The sequence below is a fragment of the Coturnix japonica genome, chromosome 1 (genome assembly GCF_001577835.2).
Source record: "Coturnix japonica isolate 7356 chromosome 1, Coturnix japonica 2.1, whole genome shotgun sequence".
Classification (NCBI taxonomy): Eukaryota; Metazoa; Chordata; class Aves; order Galliformes; family Phasianidae; genus Coturnix; species Coturnix japonica.
In genome coordinates this window covers 12,953,857-12,971,852 of record NC_029516.1, presented here as the reverse complement: position 1 = coordinate 12,971,852, position 17,996 = coordinate 12,953,857, and the positions used below count along the sequence as shown (strand labels likewise).

Genomic DNA, 17,996 nt, shown 5'->3' with positions numbered 1-17,996 from the left:
CTCTTTGCTCCTCCTGTGACGTTGCTGACTTCTGAAAGATGATGATTGCATGAATGATTAAGTAACTTGGTAATCTGCTTGTTGTCTACAGTTTGTTGTAGCACTCCTTCGCTGCAGGTTGGAAATGACAAATATCCCTGGTATGAAAGTTCTGACTCCCCAGCTTAGAGCATCTTGGTGGTTCCTTCATGGAGAAGTTTATGGGCAATAGAAAACTCCTTTCCAGTGCAATTGATTCTCCTTCTCCTCAGCTGGGAAAAAAAGACTGGGACAGCCTGGTTCAGTTCTGAGGGATATGATCCATGACAAGAAATTCAAGAAGTTGATTCTTTTCCCGTAATTAACTAATTTCCTGAGCATGGTTACCCCACATACAGCATTAAGCAGATCTTCTATCGTTTGTTATCTATTAGCAGGCCTGGTTTGTTTGTAGGTTAAGTCAATTCCCTTTTAAATGCTTCTCATTTTCTTGTGGCCCACTGTGACAGCTGTGACAATCTGTTTGTCGTGGAGTTTAGTACATCTCAATTTATATATGAAAATACCAGCAAGTGGAGCATCCTTATCTGTGTGTTTAGGATCTTAAAACATAGTGTGAAGATCTACCAGATTACTCCCTGCTTTTTAAAAACGACCTGTTAAGGAATTGTTTCTTAACTTTGCGTTTCAATGAGTTCTCTTACAAGAGTGACTCTAATCTGGAAATTCCTGATTACTCTCTGTGTTATAGGTGTGATGAGGTGACCGTATGGGAATAAGGCAGGCTGAGGCAGGTAATGGGCAGTTTGCCATTCTGGGGTGAATTGTTTCTGGCTTGGTACCATATGCCTGATGATGGCATGTGTCTTCTCAGGAAAGACAAATTGCTCTCCTTCATGTTTGGCAAGCTCCTGCTGGAAGGCCAAAGAGGTTTATATTTAGTACTGATGCTGTTTAGCCAACAAGCTGGGAAAATTGTCATGATGATGCAACTAGAGATTTACTGAGGCTGTTTTCCAGAGCTGAGGATGAAATGGTTGAAATGGGCTTTGAATTTCCAGACCTGAATCATGTTGCTCCTATTTTCTTGGGGTAAGGTACATCCGGCTCACACACCCAGCCTGAAGCCAGAACTAGAGATCACTCCAATACTGTATTGGGTGGGATTCCTACAAAGCTGTCTACTTTGATATATGGTTTGGTACCTAAAACTTGTCTCCTGTTTTTTTTGAAATTCAGCAGCATTTTGTCGTTCCCTTCTGGTGACTCATGGCTCCCTGTCTGCCTAAGGGAGCGTGTGTGCTCCTAGATGTGCTAACAGAAGTCCACACAGAGCATCAGCTATTTTCCTATCAAAACCCTCTTTGTCTGCTGTGGGCATGTCTCCTTTGTACTACTCAAAATATTGGTGAGATCGAAAGCAATGCAAGCTTTGGTGCTCCCTGGGGGAAAATCACCGCATCTGTTCTTTTCCTTTGTGAAACAGCAACACTGGGAACTTCCCAAAGACGGAGAGAGATGCTATGGGCTTACCTTAAATCTTCTTTATCTTATTTCCACCTAGAATTGGCCACCGGGATGTCAGCTGTTCAAACAGAACATCTGAGTTGCCTCCTCCAAGACATCATCACTGCGGGAATGATCACCATACTGAGACGTACAGTGAAATCCATCCTCTTCTGAATGCTTGCTTCAATCTTGGATAGGTACCGTTTTTACTGAAGTTACATTTTCAACTGAAAATTTCAGCTATACTTAAGCTTTGCAAATATAACAGTATTAGCAAGCTTAAAAAAGAAATTACCTCTTGAGGAGAAAAAGCAAATATCCCAATGTAAACATGATTTTATTGTCTTTGTTTAGGCTGTGTGAAGGAATGGAGAGCCATTTGGGATGAGCTAAACTAAACAGGCTTTTTATTAACACAACTTTTCAAACAGCTCTGCTCAGCCTCTTGGCTCAAGAACCATGAAATAAAAAAGATGAAGGAGTCTGCTTTATTCTTCATTGCTTAAAAAATCCACACATCAGAACATTTGCTTGAATTCTTCCACACATTCTCATAAGCAAAGGAATCCTGAAGGTATTCCTAAAAGCACTGTCAAGTTGCACCATAATCCTTCACTTAGGCATTTATATCCTCTTCCATCTGAAATAAGCACTGGTTTTTGTACATGTAGCTGTAACAAAATATGAGAAGCCATCCGTGCTTGTGTTGACACTACTGGGGTTTTCTATAAGTTAAGCAGGAGGTACCTGTGACTTGCAAATATTCCATGTGTGTCCTCCACATTTGCTGTTTTGTTACTGCTGGCAGCATGTCACACAACTAAGTTTGTCCATTCCCCATAGATAAAAACTAGGTTGTTCTGATGATTTAATTGCTGGGAGGACAAATCATCTTCTCTGGCTTCTTGTCATGACACTGACATTGCTTGCTGAATTTTTCAGTGATTAGACACTTTCTATCAGAGTATAATTTCCAGCTCTTCTTCCAGTGAACAAATGCTGATTAATAACTTGGCATCGGAAATAATTCACAGCTTTTGCTTATTTTCAGTAGCTTAGTAAACTGAGGGAAGGTCTTGACAACCTTCATTTGCTTTGATTAGTAGCTGATTGACTATTTTTTGTACCTTTCTCAGTTTTCTGTCCATTGGGTCAAGAAAAATATGGAGAGCTGGTTGTGCATGTCAGCATTATGCATCCTGTACAGGTCTGTTAACTAACCCCCTCAGATGTTTGTCGTTGACTATTACTTGAATAAATTTATTGCAAACTCTTTATCTAGCAAATACTTCCTCATAATGACTCACAGTTATGGACACTCTCCAAATCAGAAACCTCCTCTAGTCCATTGGTCTGTCAGTAAGATATTTGCTTGTGTTTTTCAAAGAGGTCCTTTTTCTGTCAGAGAACTGTGCAAGCCACAGACGAGGTCCTGAAGGGCAGGTGTTCAAGTAGTTCATGATCCTACCCCTATAGGAAAAGTTTTGCTGTTCTTCTTGCAAGCTTTTCGATCAGTGTTACAGAAAAGAATGCTTTCATTCGGGCAAAACAGTTAAGAAAATAAGTTACAACAAGGAACATTCAGCCCAGCTTTCCCAGCCTTGCTGTCATCTAGACTGAAAGCAGGTTCCATCAAGAGCTTGTCCTACTGCACTTCCTCTGCCAGCTGTCCCTCCATTATAGGCCTTCTGAATCAAGAAAATCATTCAGCAGAGATGAATTTCCAGACTGGATCCTGACTAGTGACAGATAGCACCTTCCTCTTATTTCTTGCACTTACTCACATTCAGTTCAGCAAGTAGCTATGTGTCAGTTTAGGTGTTGGAAAGAGTGCTAGAGAAGCATTTTGCAAGTTGGTTTCTCAACTGGGCAGCTTGAGTGATGCCAACACAGCATGTGCGTGGGCTGAATGCTCCCACTGGCCTCACTACTGCCCCTTGGCTTCCCAACCTCACTCACTCTATGCCAGACGCTCCCTTTAGCTTGGTATAAGGCTTTGTTAACCGTAGGCTTTAAGAAAATGTAGTCAGTTAACAAGGTGTGTCTTGCTCAGAGCAGATAATAGAGACTAAATGGGACACATAGATGTGAAAATGTATTTAGCATTGAGGGTTGTGTTGTACACATCTCTCCATCACAGCCTGGGAGCTTTGTGGGATTCTGTTGCAGAATGATTTGCTATATTGCTGGCTCCCGTGTTGTTTGAGTCTGGAAAACTACTGTAATAATCAGCTAGCAGTGGGTAATAGTTTCCTTTGGGTTAAGGAAGAGCAGCCATCGCTCCTGCCATACCCTGTTGGATGCTTTGGGCACCATCACCAAGCTCCTTGGGCTCTAATTCTGGTACACTGAATGAAGGAAATGGCCTCTGACTGTTTTTGATGGGTCTTGCTGGGGAAGTACGTGGTCCATCTTTTCCTGACTCTCAGTCTGGGAGGTCTCCTGAGTATCTTTTTCAGGGCTATTGAGGAAATGGGGCTGTAATGACTATGATGTTCTGTTTCTGTTACCCATACTGTAGAGTCAGCTTTCTTCTTCTTTCCAAAAGTCTGATAGTCAAGAAAGTTTCCTTCTTCTGTGAAACAGGTAACAAAAAGCTAAACAGATCTCCTAAGTTCTCATAAAGAACTGATTGTCTTAAGGGATTTATTGTCTTAGAGATGTTGGGTTTTTTGGTCTTTGTTTCTGATCGGCACTGATAAGTTTGGGGGAATTATCTGTTTGTGTTTCTCCAGATGCCATTCTTTTTTCCAGCATTCTTAAATCGCATAATAGATCTTCTTTTGGAGTGTTACTTATTTCAGTGCCACACTTCTACATCTTTTAAACTACACCTCCTTTCCCACTGGAGCAGAAATGTTGCTATATGGACATTTGTCCCTGGCTGCTCTTGTGGAGCTTCCCCCCGTATCAGTGCTGTTCTAAGTGATGCTGGCAGCTTGTCTGCTTCTAGTGCTACTTACATATCTTCAAGTGTTATGTTTCAGGAGGTTTTGCTGTGAACTACATGTTTTTTGCTGTTAACTACGTGTTATTTGCTGTATTTAAGCATCTCCTGGCAGGCAGTTCCTATCCAAGCTGTTGTTTCCACTTCTTTTTGAGAAAACTGTGCTTTTAATTGCTTTCTTCTGATTCAGTTTCAGGCTGTATCCTCTTGATCCTGAAAGCAGCACCGACAGATACCTCATGTGCTTCAGCTTCAATGCTGTTGTAAATGAGGATATTGCAATGATGGCAAAGCCTTTTCCTTGTATCCTTTTGTTGGCCTCTTTCTTGTGAAGATGATGTACCACAGCTCTCTAAAGTCAATTTAGCAGCAGGCTGAAAAGCAGCCACCTTGTCTCTCCGTGGGTCCAGGCACTGATACCACTAGCTCTGCTGGTGAGTTTTGGGTAGGATCCATCCACATTAGCATTACCCCCCTGTGGTGGTCCTAAATTACTGCCCTCTTCCAGTCTTCATCATCCAAAAAAGAAAACAAAAAGACCTTTTTCTGTTGTTTCATGTTGAGTTCCTCTTGTTTGCCTGGTTTGTTTCTGTTAGAACTGCAGTGACAGCAGGAAGATTTCTTCACTTTTCCAGCCAAACATGCATTTACTGTGGAGCTCACCTCGAGCCTGTTGATGCAGCGCTCAGGAGGGTGAACACAGAGCATTACAGCAGGGAAAGCTTGGTCTCCTGGTGCTTTGCCGCTTGAAGACACACTGTCATATTTTCCAGATTTGATTTTGCTGTCAGATTCCTTTTCTAAAGAGATTCAGAGGCAGGGGAATTTTTAGCAGGTTTGCACTGGGAGAGGTGCTGGTGATGCAGGTAGCTGCACTATTAGCACTTGGTTCTCCTGCTGCTGTTCCACCAGGCATTTCATGATTCCCACAAGTGGACGGGCTCTTTTGGCTTTAGTTTTAGAGCTCCAAGCAAAACCAACAAGAAATGGAGCTGAGAACTAAGGAGAAGATTCGTAGTAGCAGAGGGAGTAGTTGTTCATGTTACAGCTTTACATACTGAGAAAAAGCAAATATAGTTTCATATTTTATAAACTGCATTTATTCTCATTGGATAGTCCAGATAACACCAGTACTTAAGGTCTGCTTTGTGAGAAAGTCCTTTTCTTTGTGAAAGGAGAAAAGCTGAGACTGGTACAGAGCATCATAGCACGGCATTGGTCTGGCTCTCAGTGCTACACGCAGAGACTCAGAGCACACAGCTCATCCTGCAATTGGAACCCATTGACTTAAACCTTGGCTTCTAAATGCACTTTCCCCCTGGCTTGCCTGGGGTTCTTGGGGTCCCACTGGCTGGAAAGGTGAAGCTGCGCCCAATGGCCACCCCATGGAGCTGCCTTCCACCTCCACAGGACCTTCAAGTCTCCTCACCATTACAACGCCATTACAGTGATGGATTCCCGGAGGAGTTCCTCTGAAAAATGAGCATTTCACTAATTAACATTTCCCCAGGGCATAAGGCCTGAAGAACAGCTTTGTGCCTCTGAGCAAGGCATCGCTTTGAACAGAAAGGTCTTTGCTTCACTGTTTTGGTTTGGGATTCCTTTAAGTTCTTGAGATTTCCAGGTATTTTTCTAAGTCAGTCAGAAACAGAGTTTTGCATGGTTTGGAAAATGCGTCATCATCTGTGGGAAAGGAAGACGTTGTCATGAACTTCATCAAAATGAAGGATCCCTTTGGCTGGAGGAGAGCACTTCCTTGAGGGATCTGCTTATCCCAGGGAGATGCTTTCATGCAGACACTGGACAGAAGCAGAGGAGCTGCCATCCTGCACTCAGCATGCGTGTCCATCCTAGTGGGAAATAACGGCCCCACGTGAAGGTCTTAGTCTGATCCCAAACACCTGATGTTGACTGGTGTGGAAGCACAAGGCTGGCAGCTTCTTCACTTAAAAGTTTTTGGTTTTTTTTTAATCTCAGGTAATTTAGCAGGAAGTATTCTTAGCAAAATTCTGCCCCATCTTGAATTGTTAATGATCTTTGCACCAAGAAACTGTGCTGTGGAAGTTCTTCATCACATCAGATTTTACCTTCTTTGTGCCTCTACTCAAAGTTTACCTTTCCAAGCAGTGCTGCTGCACACAGGCTGCCTCTCCCATGTTTCTTCACACATCTGAGCAGCAGAAAGCTCTGCCCACAGGACTGCAGCGTGGAGAGCACGACTGGCATTTGCAAACTGCGACTTGCAGTGGCAAATGCCAGGGAGCTTGCAGTGAGGTGTGGGATGTGCTCGTACTTACTCGATATAGCACCCCTGCCATACACAGGTTCCTTTTGTTATCTAAAATTAACCAGCATGTGCTTCTGGCACCGTGCTGCTGCTGTTTCCAAAGTGACAGCCTCTTCTTTCGCATCCCCAGGAGATCACCTGAGAGGCGGCACATCTTTGTCTTAGCACTGCCTCCTTCCCTTTCCCCAAGGGGTGCTCTGCTGGTGTCAAAGCTGCAAGCTCCTAAATGACAAAACCCATTCCCAAGTGTAGGAAGGGACAAGGTTTTCTGTCAAGTGCCCGGCTGCTCAGCATTAACATGCAAGACACAACGTTTTCAAAATGTTCAGTTGTCAAAAGCAAGGAAAAGCTGCATCTTTTTGTCTGCTTCCTTCCTACATCATGCTGGAATCAGTCACCGGTGCCTCTCCTCTACCACTGCAGTGATGCAAGAGCCTGACGTGCTGATAGCTGTTTGTATCTTGGCATCAGTCCTTACTATTAATGGCGTAGCTGCAGACAAACCACTTTCTCTTCTCTAGCATCAGTCTTACTTTCCTTAAAGCTGCCACAGTAGTTTAAAATACATTAGTCCATTTTCTGTCCCAAACACAGATGGGTGGATGCGGTGGGATGCTGATGTAGGAGGACAGCTGACTTCTGGACCACTACGTCCAGCATTCTGTGAAAGTGGCAGCCAGAAGACACATTAACTGCATATCAGAGTTGTTCAGGTACTTCAGTGTTACTGGGATGCTCAAAAGTCCTGCTGAGCCTTGCAGACATTTTAGTGCCCCATATCTTCTCTTTAGAAATCTCTTATTTTCAAGACTCTGTTACAAAGAGTACGAAACTCACTGGCACAGAGTTTGCAATTTACATAATCTCTGGGAGCACTCCTGTAGATTTACAGAATGGTGTCAACCTGCAGTAAGGAAGGTTTATCGTGACAAATGCCCTACAACAGTGGTAACTTCCATGCACATGTTTTTCCAGTCAGTTGTTCTCATCTGTATTTCTGTATCATCAGACACATTGTGCAGGAAGTTTTATGTTAAACAAGGCTGAATATTCTGCTAATTAATATCACAAAGAAGTGCACCCACTATATTCAGTGCAATCTAAATACAATGCTGCACACCTTTGCTCTCTCCCAACTTCTCTTTGTGTCCTGGAGCATATGCAGGCTGGAGCTTTGGAGACACGTTCCTTACCAGCCACCATCTTTACAGTCAGGCTGGAGCCAAAGTGGTGGTGAAGTCACAGCTGAGCTCAAAGCACTGATGCTAAGAATAGACCCAAATTGCTGCTGCTCGGTGCAGTAATGACATGAATTCGGTCTGCTGAGAAAATATAATACATGTTGAAATTAAGAAAAAACCAAACACACGGACCTTAAAAGTAACTTTAAAAATAATTTACAAAATCTTTGGGATCACAGCGGATAAGGATGATAATTGAGACCTACTCAGAAACGTTAATAATTTCATCTCCCTGCATGCTGAGTTAGAGCCTGTGAAATACGTGGTGAGTGACTAATTTCCATTTCCTGCTTTGTAGCCCATATGAAAAAGCTGTTTTGAAGGGCTGGTCTATTTAGAGTGTGTTCAGGCACTGGAAGACTGTAGGCCCAACTCTGCAAATGGTGCCCAACTCTCTGCGGTGGCAGCTGTCCTAAAGCTGAACCCGTCCAGACCTGGGGTGCCCCAAGCAGTGCCCAGCCGCACACTGACACACAGCAGCTGACAGACAACCAGCAGTATGGGTGCACAGCTATTTATCAACAAAGCGTCGGCCAGCAGCTTGTTCTGTAGCTAACGAGGGGATGCAACGGCTGCTCCTACTCCTTGAAGTCACAGAATCACAGGATGGCAGGGGTTGGAAGGAACCTCAAGAGATCACTGAGTCCAACACTGTGCTAAAGCACGTACCCCACAGCAGGTTGCACAAGGAAGCATCCAGCTGAGTCTTGAATATCTCCATAGAAGGAGACTCTGCTACTTCTCTAAGCAGCCTGTTCCTGTGCTCCATTACCATAAGGAAGTTCTTCTGCATGCTTGTATGGAACATCCTCTGTTCAAATGCCATTCCCTTCAAGTAATGATAAGCATTTATTTCCTTATGCTGCATTCTAATATAGCAGTAGATTTTCTTACGATCTCTTACTGAGACTGCAGTCTTTAAAATATCAGGGAAAAGTGCTTATTCATGAAGGAAAAATCAGGTGAATAGAACATATCAATCAATTTATTTCAGATCTACAAAATACAAATCTAAAAATACCATTTTACAGACAGTATCCACCATTTACTTTGCATTTTAGCATGGTTTTAAGCCTATCTTGCACAGAATGGTAATGCAACAGAACAACAAAATATTCTACGTTTTACCTTTCCAAATTTCCTTAACTCAGCACACATCAAAAATATCTCTGTGCACAGGAATCAATTAAACATCTGTATTTCAAAAACAGACTGGCTCTATCTCATAACAGAGACACCAATTACAGTACGTTTAGTCCAAATCCTTTCAGGATATGCTCAGTAGTAACAGTGGTAGCAGTAGTTAAAATCTTAACAGTTCTGTGAAAAGATCAAAGCAAACGAGAACAGAATGACAGAACTCAGTTCATCATTTAAGTGTAAAGTAAAGCCCGTGTAAAACTACAATGGAAGAAGAAATCACACGGGCACGAGTGCAAAAAAGCAATGCTGTAAGCCATCTTCTCTCTTTGGTAAGAATCGATCAGCAGGAAGTACACAGTAACAACTGGAGTCAAAGACTGACCTGTGATAGACAGCTGCTCCTACCTTGGGCAGTCCAGGTGATCTGCAGGTATCCTACAGCAGACAAGTGACAATTCTACTTAGCACTGATCAGTTTTTTCCTCTTTTAGGTTTAAATACTGAAATTATTTCTTCTCTTTCATAAATAGCTTTTCAGTAGTACAGTCACTTACAGAATTTAAAAATAAATAGCAAAATATACACAATTTCAAAGACTAAATTGAATTTCTTTCGGGTATCTCCCAAAAATATCTCTCCAAAGAATAAATAACTTTGGGTTTCTCAGGTATTTGGTAAAACATCAATTACTTTTATGTGAAGAGCTTTCTCTGAGGAGTAAGGCTTTCACTACACAGGTGGAATTTCAGTACATTTTCAATAAGAATATAATCTGTAACATAATATGGAACTTCCCTGTTAAAAATATATATATACAGTAAAAAAACTGTCCAAAATTAAGCCTTAGGAATTTCAGGTTCAAACTGGAGATGCTTCCAAGGAACTACGAAGCTCTCTTACAGCAACAGTCAAGCTCAGCTGTGTATGTCAAGAGGCCACCATAATAATAATAAAGGAATTTCTTTTGGCAGTGGAGTCAAGGCTGTTTTCTACTGACACATTAAAAATCAGAACAAGAATGAAATGGGACAAAGGGAGGAGATGTGGGTGAAGAACACATGAGTAAAAGCCATCCTGATAAAGAAATCAATTTCCTGCAGGGATTTCAATATCACCATCCATTTTAAACAGACTTTTTTTCCCCCCATTTGAAGGCTTGACTCCCCTGAACGATTAAGGCAATGCCACTGAAAATTTCTATCTGAGATTGCAGTTATCATCTGACCCAAGCTCCTCCTTCATTATTACTAAAGGAAAGAAGAAAACTGCAGGTCACATCAGCAAAGCAGCTAATTGACAGCCCGGCAACTGGAAACATCATTAGACATTAAAAATATATATATCTTAACTGCAGGAAAGCTCTTATGGAGAGGCAGACCAAAAAAAACAGGCTTTTTAGAAGCTGCCAGCGAGGTAAAGGCAGTACTGACCGCTCACGTATTCGGAATGCATAAATAACAACAAGTATATTCACTGACTTCCTATCCACATCTACAGGTAGTTGACACCAAACGTTAAGCAGAATGCTTTTCTACTCCTTGCTTGATTCCGAGCACAAGATGTAAGAACCAGTTAAACTGCACAGTCCAACCCTTATCTCTGCAGACCTCGATCTGATCAAGGAAATGCTTTTTAGCATCTTCTTCGCTTTTCCCTACTGTCAGCGCATCTCGAATATATTCAATATCCTCTTTGCTGGTCAGTTGGGGCATTCCAGTCATCAGCATCATGGAGAACAGGATGATGAGCAGGTTGGTGTGATGTCGGAGAGCTAAATAAGCCTTCACGCACACATCCTACAAAAGAGAAGGATTTTCTGTTAAATGATGAGGTGCATGGAAAGGGATGGTTTAGCAACTACATGGGAATTCGGGTATGAACTCTTGCCACCAACTGGCACTGTTCAGTCACCGGTTGTCATGGTTTTGTAATTTTGTAATTTTGCTATCAGTATTCCACATCATAACATCATGTCAAGTATGGATACTTCTGTTGAATGTGCAGTCCACAGAAGAAGACTACATATCCCAGAGAACAACAGGAGTAACAATAAGTCACGGGACCAGGACTCTATATAATCTCGTTCCCAGGCTGGAGCTCCTGGAGTCCCCCTGCTCTTCCTGGAGTCCCCCTGCTCTCCTGAGTCCTGCTTCTCCTAACTCCCTCCGCTTTCTAACTCTTCTGCATGTTTCTCTATCTGAGTTTGAAACTCGGTTTTGGTTTTTCGCCCTCTTACAGGGGGCACCAACATTGTATCTGGTTGCCCCCGGGTGGTTGGTTAAGTTGGAGTACATTACGGTTCAGACTTTGAAGGGTTGTCGCATTTCCGCCTGAGGACGTTATAACTAGACTGTCGAGGCGTCGTGCTCAGATGGAGAGCGTCGTAGTCAGACAGGAGGCTCGTCGTACACAGACCCGGAGGGTGCTGCGACTGGCTGTTGAGGGCTTTGTAGTCGGCCTTGAGGTTCAGTGACACGAGTTCAATAGAGTCATGTTTGGACCTGGAGATCGACGCACTTACACAGGAGGGCGCTGTGCTCGGACTGGAGAGTGTCGTGCTCGGACCGGAGGGCATCGCGCTCAGTCTGGAGAGTGTCATGGCTCGGGACCGGAGGGCATCGCGCTCAGTCTGAGGAGTGTTGAGGCTTGGTCTGGAGGGCATTTGTGCTGGTCTGAAGAGTGTTTATTTGCTCGGACGAAGGATGTGTGCTCGGTACCGATGAAGGCATTGTGCTCAGGTTCTGAAGAGCGTTATGGCTCGGACCGGAGGGCATTATCTCGGACTGAGGTGTTTGTGCTCGGTCTGGAGGGGGCATTGTGCTCAGTCTTGAAGAGCGTTATGCTCGGGACTGGAGGGCATTATGCACAGATCTGAGAAGGTGTTGTGCTCGGGGACCGAGAGGGCATCGCGCTCAGTCTGGAGAGGTCCATGCTCGGACGGGGGCATGCGCTCCAGTCTATGGAGAGTTGTCCATGCTCGGACCGGAGGGCGCCGTGCTCGGACTGACGAGAGCGTCGTTGCTCGGACCGGGAGGGCGCCGTGCTTCGGACCGGAGGGCGCCGTGCTCGGGACTGGAGAGCGTCGTGCCTCGGACGGAGGGCGCCGTGCTCGGACTTGCAGAATGTCGTGCTCGACGGAGGGCACTGTTGCTCAGGACTGGAGAGTGTTGAGTTGGGGATTGCAGGGGAGCTTTCTCATCCCAAGTTTTTTCTTGCGTCAGCTCTAAGACCTCTCTTTCTCGTACCAGATTGAGTTCGTTGGTACAGAGACTTTTCTCTCAAGCTCAAAAGCTTTTTTCTCTCTCTACCTTCTCATCCCAAAGTTTTGCTGCGTCAGCTCTAAGACTCTTCTTCTCGTAGCCAGATTGAGTCTCGGGTTGGTACAGGAAGATCTTTTTCTCTCAGCTTCAAAAATCTTTTTCTCTCTCACTTCTCATTCCCAAAAGTTTTGCTGCGTCCAGCCTTCTAAGACTCTCTTTTCTCGTACCAGATTGAGTCTCGTTGGTTAAGGAGATCTTTTCTCTCAGCTTTCAAAAGCTTTTTCTCTCTTCTACCTTCTCAGTCCAAAGTTTTTCTGCCTCAGCTTCTTAAGGACCTCTCTCATCAGGAAATGGTTATTGACTAAGGCCCAATAAGCATTAGCTAGGCCCAAAATCATTTGTGCCTTTCCTGAGATCTGCCTGAGCCACAACATTCCCTGCCTCAAATATGCAATCGAAACTCTTCAGGATTCTTCAAGTGTTCAGGAGTGAAGCTCAATAACACTGAAGATTCTGTCCGTTTGAGGAATCTCTTCAATTCCCGCCACGCAGTATTCTTGTTCTAGGGAAGACTTCCTCCGGATGTTATAATCCAGATACTTGAGTGCAATTATTACAATAATTCAACAGTAAAGATCAGGGGAGATTAAGAGTGTGGCCCACTTATCATTCAAAGAACTGGCATAAAGGGATTCATAGAAGAAAGAGGACACGCTAAAAATCACCCATTTCGGTATAATTAGTGCATTAGTTCTCCCCTTGGAGGCTGTATACAGATACGAAGTGAGCATTGCTAACCATGCTTTTCAAATCCATTATACCAATTTATAAGCTCCATATAGAAAAAAGTAGGCTAGCTTAAACATAGGCCCAAATTTCGGAGCGTTCTCAAAAAAGGAACCATGGCACCACAGTCCCTGGTAAAACAAATTTAGTAGAGAAAACATCTTTTTTCCTCCAATAGAGAGAAAAAGTAAAAGAAAACAAAGCTCAGCAGTGTTTATAAATATTATACCGGAGTATTGGCAGTCCGCCTGGAACTTTCAAGTCAAGCTTCCAGGTGCAGAATCCCAAACACGAGATAGCTCCTTAACAGGGAAAAAAACTCGTACTCTGTTAAAAGTAAAAGAGCAACAGAAGAAAACACAGAAAAAACAGCAACTCAATTTGCCCCGATTCTTCCACCAAAATTCGTTCACGGTTTGAACTAAAAATCCACCTCTGCCCGTGACCAGGGGGCCGTAGGCCCCGAGGGGCCCTAGGCCGAAAGAAAAAAAATTTATTAAAGAAAAGAAAACAGCTGGCAACGATCTAAGGAGGCACAACTGTATTTACTAAATACTAATCGAAATACAGGGATAACACAATATAATACAATATAATTTGAAAATTGAGCTAACGAATCAGCAAAATAGAGGAGAGAATGAGTCCCGTAACCGCAGAGGCCTACTGTGAATCTAAGGCAACGGCTGAAGGCTCCCAACACCACTCCCCTGAACGCCAGAACTCGAAAGACGTCAGGTCTGTTCTGCGACAGAGTTAATATAGAGTCCAGGTCCCGTACCATCGTGTTGTTCCCTGGGAGATGTATAGTTTCTTCTGTAAGTTGCAGATTCAGTAAAATTTATTCATGGCTTAATATTGATGTTATGATGTGGAATACTGATAGCAAATTACAAATTATTAAAATGACAACTCCTGAGGCTCTTTGCCACAAACTTCGAGTGGGACCTTTCTCTCCAGCAGCAGTGTAGAGATGTTCTTTACATCCTGTCCAGTCCGTACTGGCCCAGGGCTACAAGGCAGGGCTATCTCTTGTTAATCTGTTCAAAAGCCTGCTGCTGCTCAGGGCCCATGCAAAATCATTCTTCTTCCGCGTTACTGATAAAGGGGGCTACAATGAGGGCTGTAGTTTGGAATGTGCATCCTCCAAAAGCCTACTGCACCCAGGAAAGATTGTGTCTCTTTCTTGTGCTAGTTGGTGGAGACATGGCAGTGATTTTGTCGATCACATTCTGCTGGGATGTGACGACGTCCATCTTGCCACTTATACCTAAGAAACTGAATTTCCTGGGCAGGTCCTTTTTACTTTGGCTTCGCTTAATAGCAAAGCCATGTTGTAGAAGAATCCGATTATCTGCTCTCCTTTTGTTGAAAACTTCTTCTGCTTATCGCCCCACACAACAATGTCATCCAATGTACTGCAGTGTTCAGGAGCACCACCCTGTTCCAGTACAGTTGGACCAAACCCATGGCAAATGGTTGGGCTTGTGTTTCCACCCCTGGGCAAACGGTTCCAAGTATACTGAATGCCCCTCCAGGTGAAGGCAAACTGTGGCTTGCATTCTGCGGCCAAAGGAAAGAAAAGAAGGCATTGCAATGTCAAGGTGCATACATTTTGGCTGCTTTTGACTCCAGCTCGTACTGGAGTTCCAACATGTCCGGCACAGCAGCGGCTCAATGGGGAGGTGTACCTCATTCAGGCCACGGTAGTCTACTGTCAGCCTCCATTCTCCACTGGCTTTACGCACTGGCCATATGGGACTGTTAAAAGGGTGAGTGTTAAGTTTTACTGATCACTCCCTGATTCTCCAACTGGCGAATCAAATCATGAATGGGGAGCAAGGAATCCCTGTTGGTGCGATACTGCCGTCTGTTGCACTGTCTTTGTAGCAACCGGTACCTGCTGCTCTTTTACTCGTAGCAGCCCCACAACAGACGGGTCCTCTGACAGGCCAGGCAAAACAGACAGCTGCTTAATGTTGTCCATGTCTACAGCAGCTATTCCCAAAGGCCCATCGATACCCCTTAGGATCCTTGAAATGCCCCCTTCTGAGGTAATCAATACCCAGTATACATGGAGCCCCTGGGCCAGTCACATAGGATGTTTTTGCCAGTCTTTGCCAGTGAGGCTTATTTCAGCCTCCAGCACAGTCAATTCTTGAGAGCCCCCAGTCACTCCAGAAATATGGATTGATTTCTGTCCCTTCATGACTGGAGGGCATTAGGGTGCACTGTGCACCGGTATCCACCAGTGCCTTATATTTCTGTGGTTCTGATGTGCCAGGCCATCGAATCCCCACAGTCCAATAAACTCTATTATCCCTTTCCCTCCCTGACTGAGGGCAGGCCCCTCTATTGGTTACCTGTGATGACTGGAGCAACTCCACTGGTGGTTGGTATGTCTAGCAGTTCTTTCACCCGTGCTCGTAGTGCAGAAGTAGGCTGATCATGCCACTTCCTCATGTTCTTCTCCACGGTCACGTAGTAGCGCCACATGGAAAACACGCGTGCAATCGTACTGTTGTTCTTTGCTCGAGCTGGGAAGCGTGTGCGTTTAACAGCTGAGACTTTTGATGATGCAGGTGGGGAGTAGGACTGGACTAGTTTGATCAGATCCTTCATTAGACCTGGTGGCCCGTACGAGGATTGACCTTCATCAGTTGTTTCTGATTACTATTACAGGATCATTACAATTAGTTGATGGAAACAATTTTTGCACATTTCATCTACTCGGTTTTCTAGCCGTGAGATGGCAGGAAACTGCGGCATGCAGTTGGGGGAGCTGCTGATCGATGGTTTGAAGCATTATAATCAGCTCAACAACTCGGGCCATCTGTTCCACGAATCCTTTAGATCCTGTTACCAATGACTGTGCAATTCTCTCTGGTGCTGTACTTGTATTTTCTGCCACATGTCAGGATCGGCCCTCACTCTCTCAGGGTCAAGTTCGCTTGGATCAGGGCTGTACAACATTTTTCGCCATGGCCATTCCCTCAGGCGCTGAATACCTTTTTGGACGTATTTCCAACTATCAAATTTAGGCTTCAAAGCATCCTTATAGGGGTACCTTTCTTCTCACGGCTTCTAACAGCCGCAACCAGAGAGTGGCAGCTCCATCCGAACATCTGCTTAATCCCTCTGTCGATACCTGCATCTTGGGCAATGCTTCCTAGTTGGCGAGCTTCATTACCATCTAGAGACAAGCTGTTGGCCCCGTTGTCCCAGCAGCGAATCAATCAGGCAAGAGACCTTCATTTTGATGCCATGTAAACTCCTTTCTTGAGCCTTGGATTTCAGTCAGCTTCAGAGGTCGACAATAGGTGATTTCCTCCTCATCATCAGTCTCTTCTTCATGCCTCTTGGTTTTTGCCTTTGCTTTTTTCGGTACTGCTCCATGCCCGGCACCTGGGTCTTTCTGCAGCCCCCCCTGTGCTTCTCCTTCTTTTCGTTCTAGACGCATGGACACCGTTTCCATTTCTTGCCTTCCACAGGGGCAAACGATATTGCTACTGATGCCTCCTGTGACTGATCAGAATTAACTTGGGCTTGAATCTCAGATCGGAAACTCTCTCTCTCCAGAATAGTATGATACAAAGCACGGTATGCATAAGCCAAACCCCACATAAGGTTTACCTCCTTAGATCTCTGACCCAAATACTCACTTAATTTCTTAGGGTCCCTTAGGTGTTCAAGAGTGAAATCCCATGACACTGCGGTCCCCATGCTTCTAAGACTTTTCCTAAACCTTTCCATATTCCCTGCCCAGTCATCATTCTCTGTTCTGGAGGGGGACTTCCGCATAGAACGAATGCATAGGAACATATATGCATGCATTGATAGTGATAACATGAGTGCAAGTATGAACCCTTATCTCAGTTATTGAAAAGCGTGTGGAAATCTGAGAGTACAACCCAAATAAAAAGGGTTTTTTTTAGCCTGTACAATGAATTAACATGGTGGTTTTTGTAAAATTGCCTGTTCCATCTGGGATGCAAGTATCTGTAAAATTGCCTGTTCCATCTGGGATGCAAGTGTTTGTAAGATTCACAATTCCATCTGAGGGTAGATGCCAAAATTCTGACCATACCACATCTCGTAAAAGTACCAGGCAGGTGTCTCCATCAGTATCCACCTTATTAGGCTATATATCTGCACAATTCCACAACACCAAATTATGGTGTTAATAGTTGACCAATACTTTAAGAAGATCATAATTGCTTTCAATCCCTTAAACAGAGCAACTGGGATGAAGAGTGGATTCATAGCTGGCAGGCTCTGTAAAAGTCAGAGCTAGCTAGCTTTGCTCTAAGGGAGAAAGAAATCCTTTGTTTTCTACACAAAAGTTAGATAAGCAATGCTGAGAATGTGCAGCAGCCCTTAATGTTGACAATTTGTCTGGTATTTCAAGGGTCACGTTCTTCTGTGAGCAGCTACGGAAAGATAACACTCCCAACACTCCCGTAACGAAGCTCTTTAAGAGCAAAGAGAGAGTTGTTCTAAAAGCTAAAAAGCTCTATGCCCGCATCCTCCACCAAAAAAATCTGTCACGGGTTACTTAGATTTACCTATGCCCGTGACAGGGGAAGCCACCCCACGCCCCCCCCCGGGGCCCGGAAAGGAGGGGGAAAAGGGGAGTGGGATAAAACAGTGACAATCTAAGGAGGAAAAACTTATTTTACTAATATGATATCGAAATACAAGATACACAATATAATATAATTAAGGCTAACAAAATCGAACGAAACAGAGAGAGAGAGTCTCGAAAACCGAGAGGCCTACTGTGAACTCTAGCGGACACGGCTGGAACGCTTCCCACTCTCGAGAAGTTCGAGAGAAGAAGGAGGGCA

General features: G+C 44.1%; 1 protein-coding gene across 2 annotated transcripts in view; it reads right to left on the bottom strand.

Moving 5' to 3' along the window:
- Positions 1-8,926: 8,926 nt before the first annotated feature.
- Positions 8,927-17,996, bottom strand: part of PIK3CG (phosphatidylinositol-4,5-bisphosphate 3-kinase catalytic subunit gamma) — a 34,139-nt gene continuing 25,069 nt past the window's right edge. For both annotated transcript variants that reach the window (XM_032442424.1, XM_032442428.1), the window contains exon 11: positions 8,927-10,902. In XM_032442424.1, the coding sequence (XP_032298315.1) occupies positions 10,621-10,902 (282 nt within the window). In that variant the 3' untranslated portion in view covers positions 8,927-10,620. The remainder of the gene's footprint in view (positions 10,903-17,996) is intronic.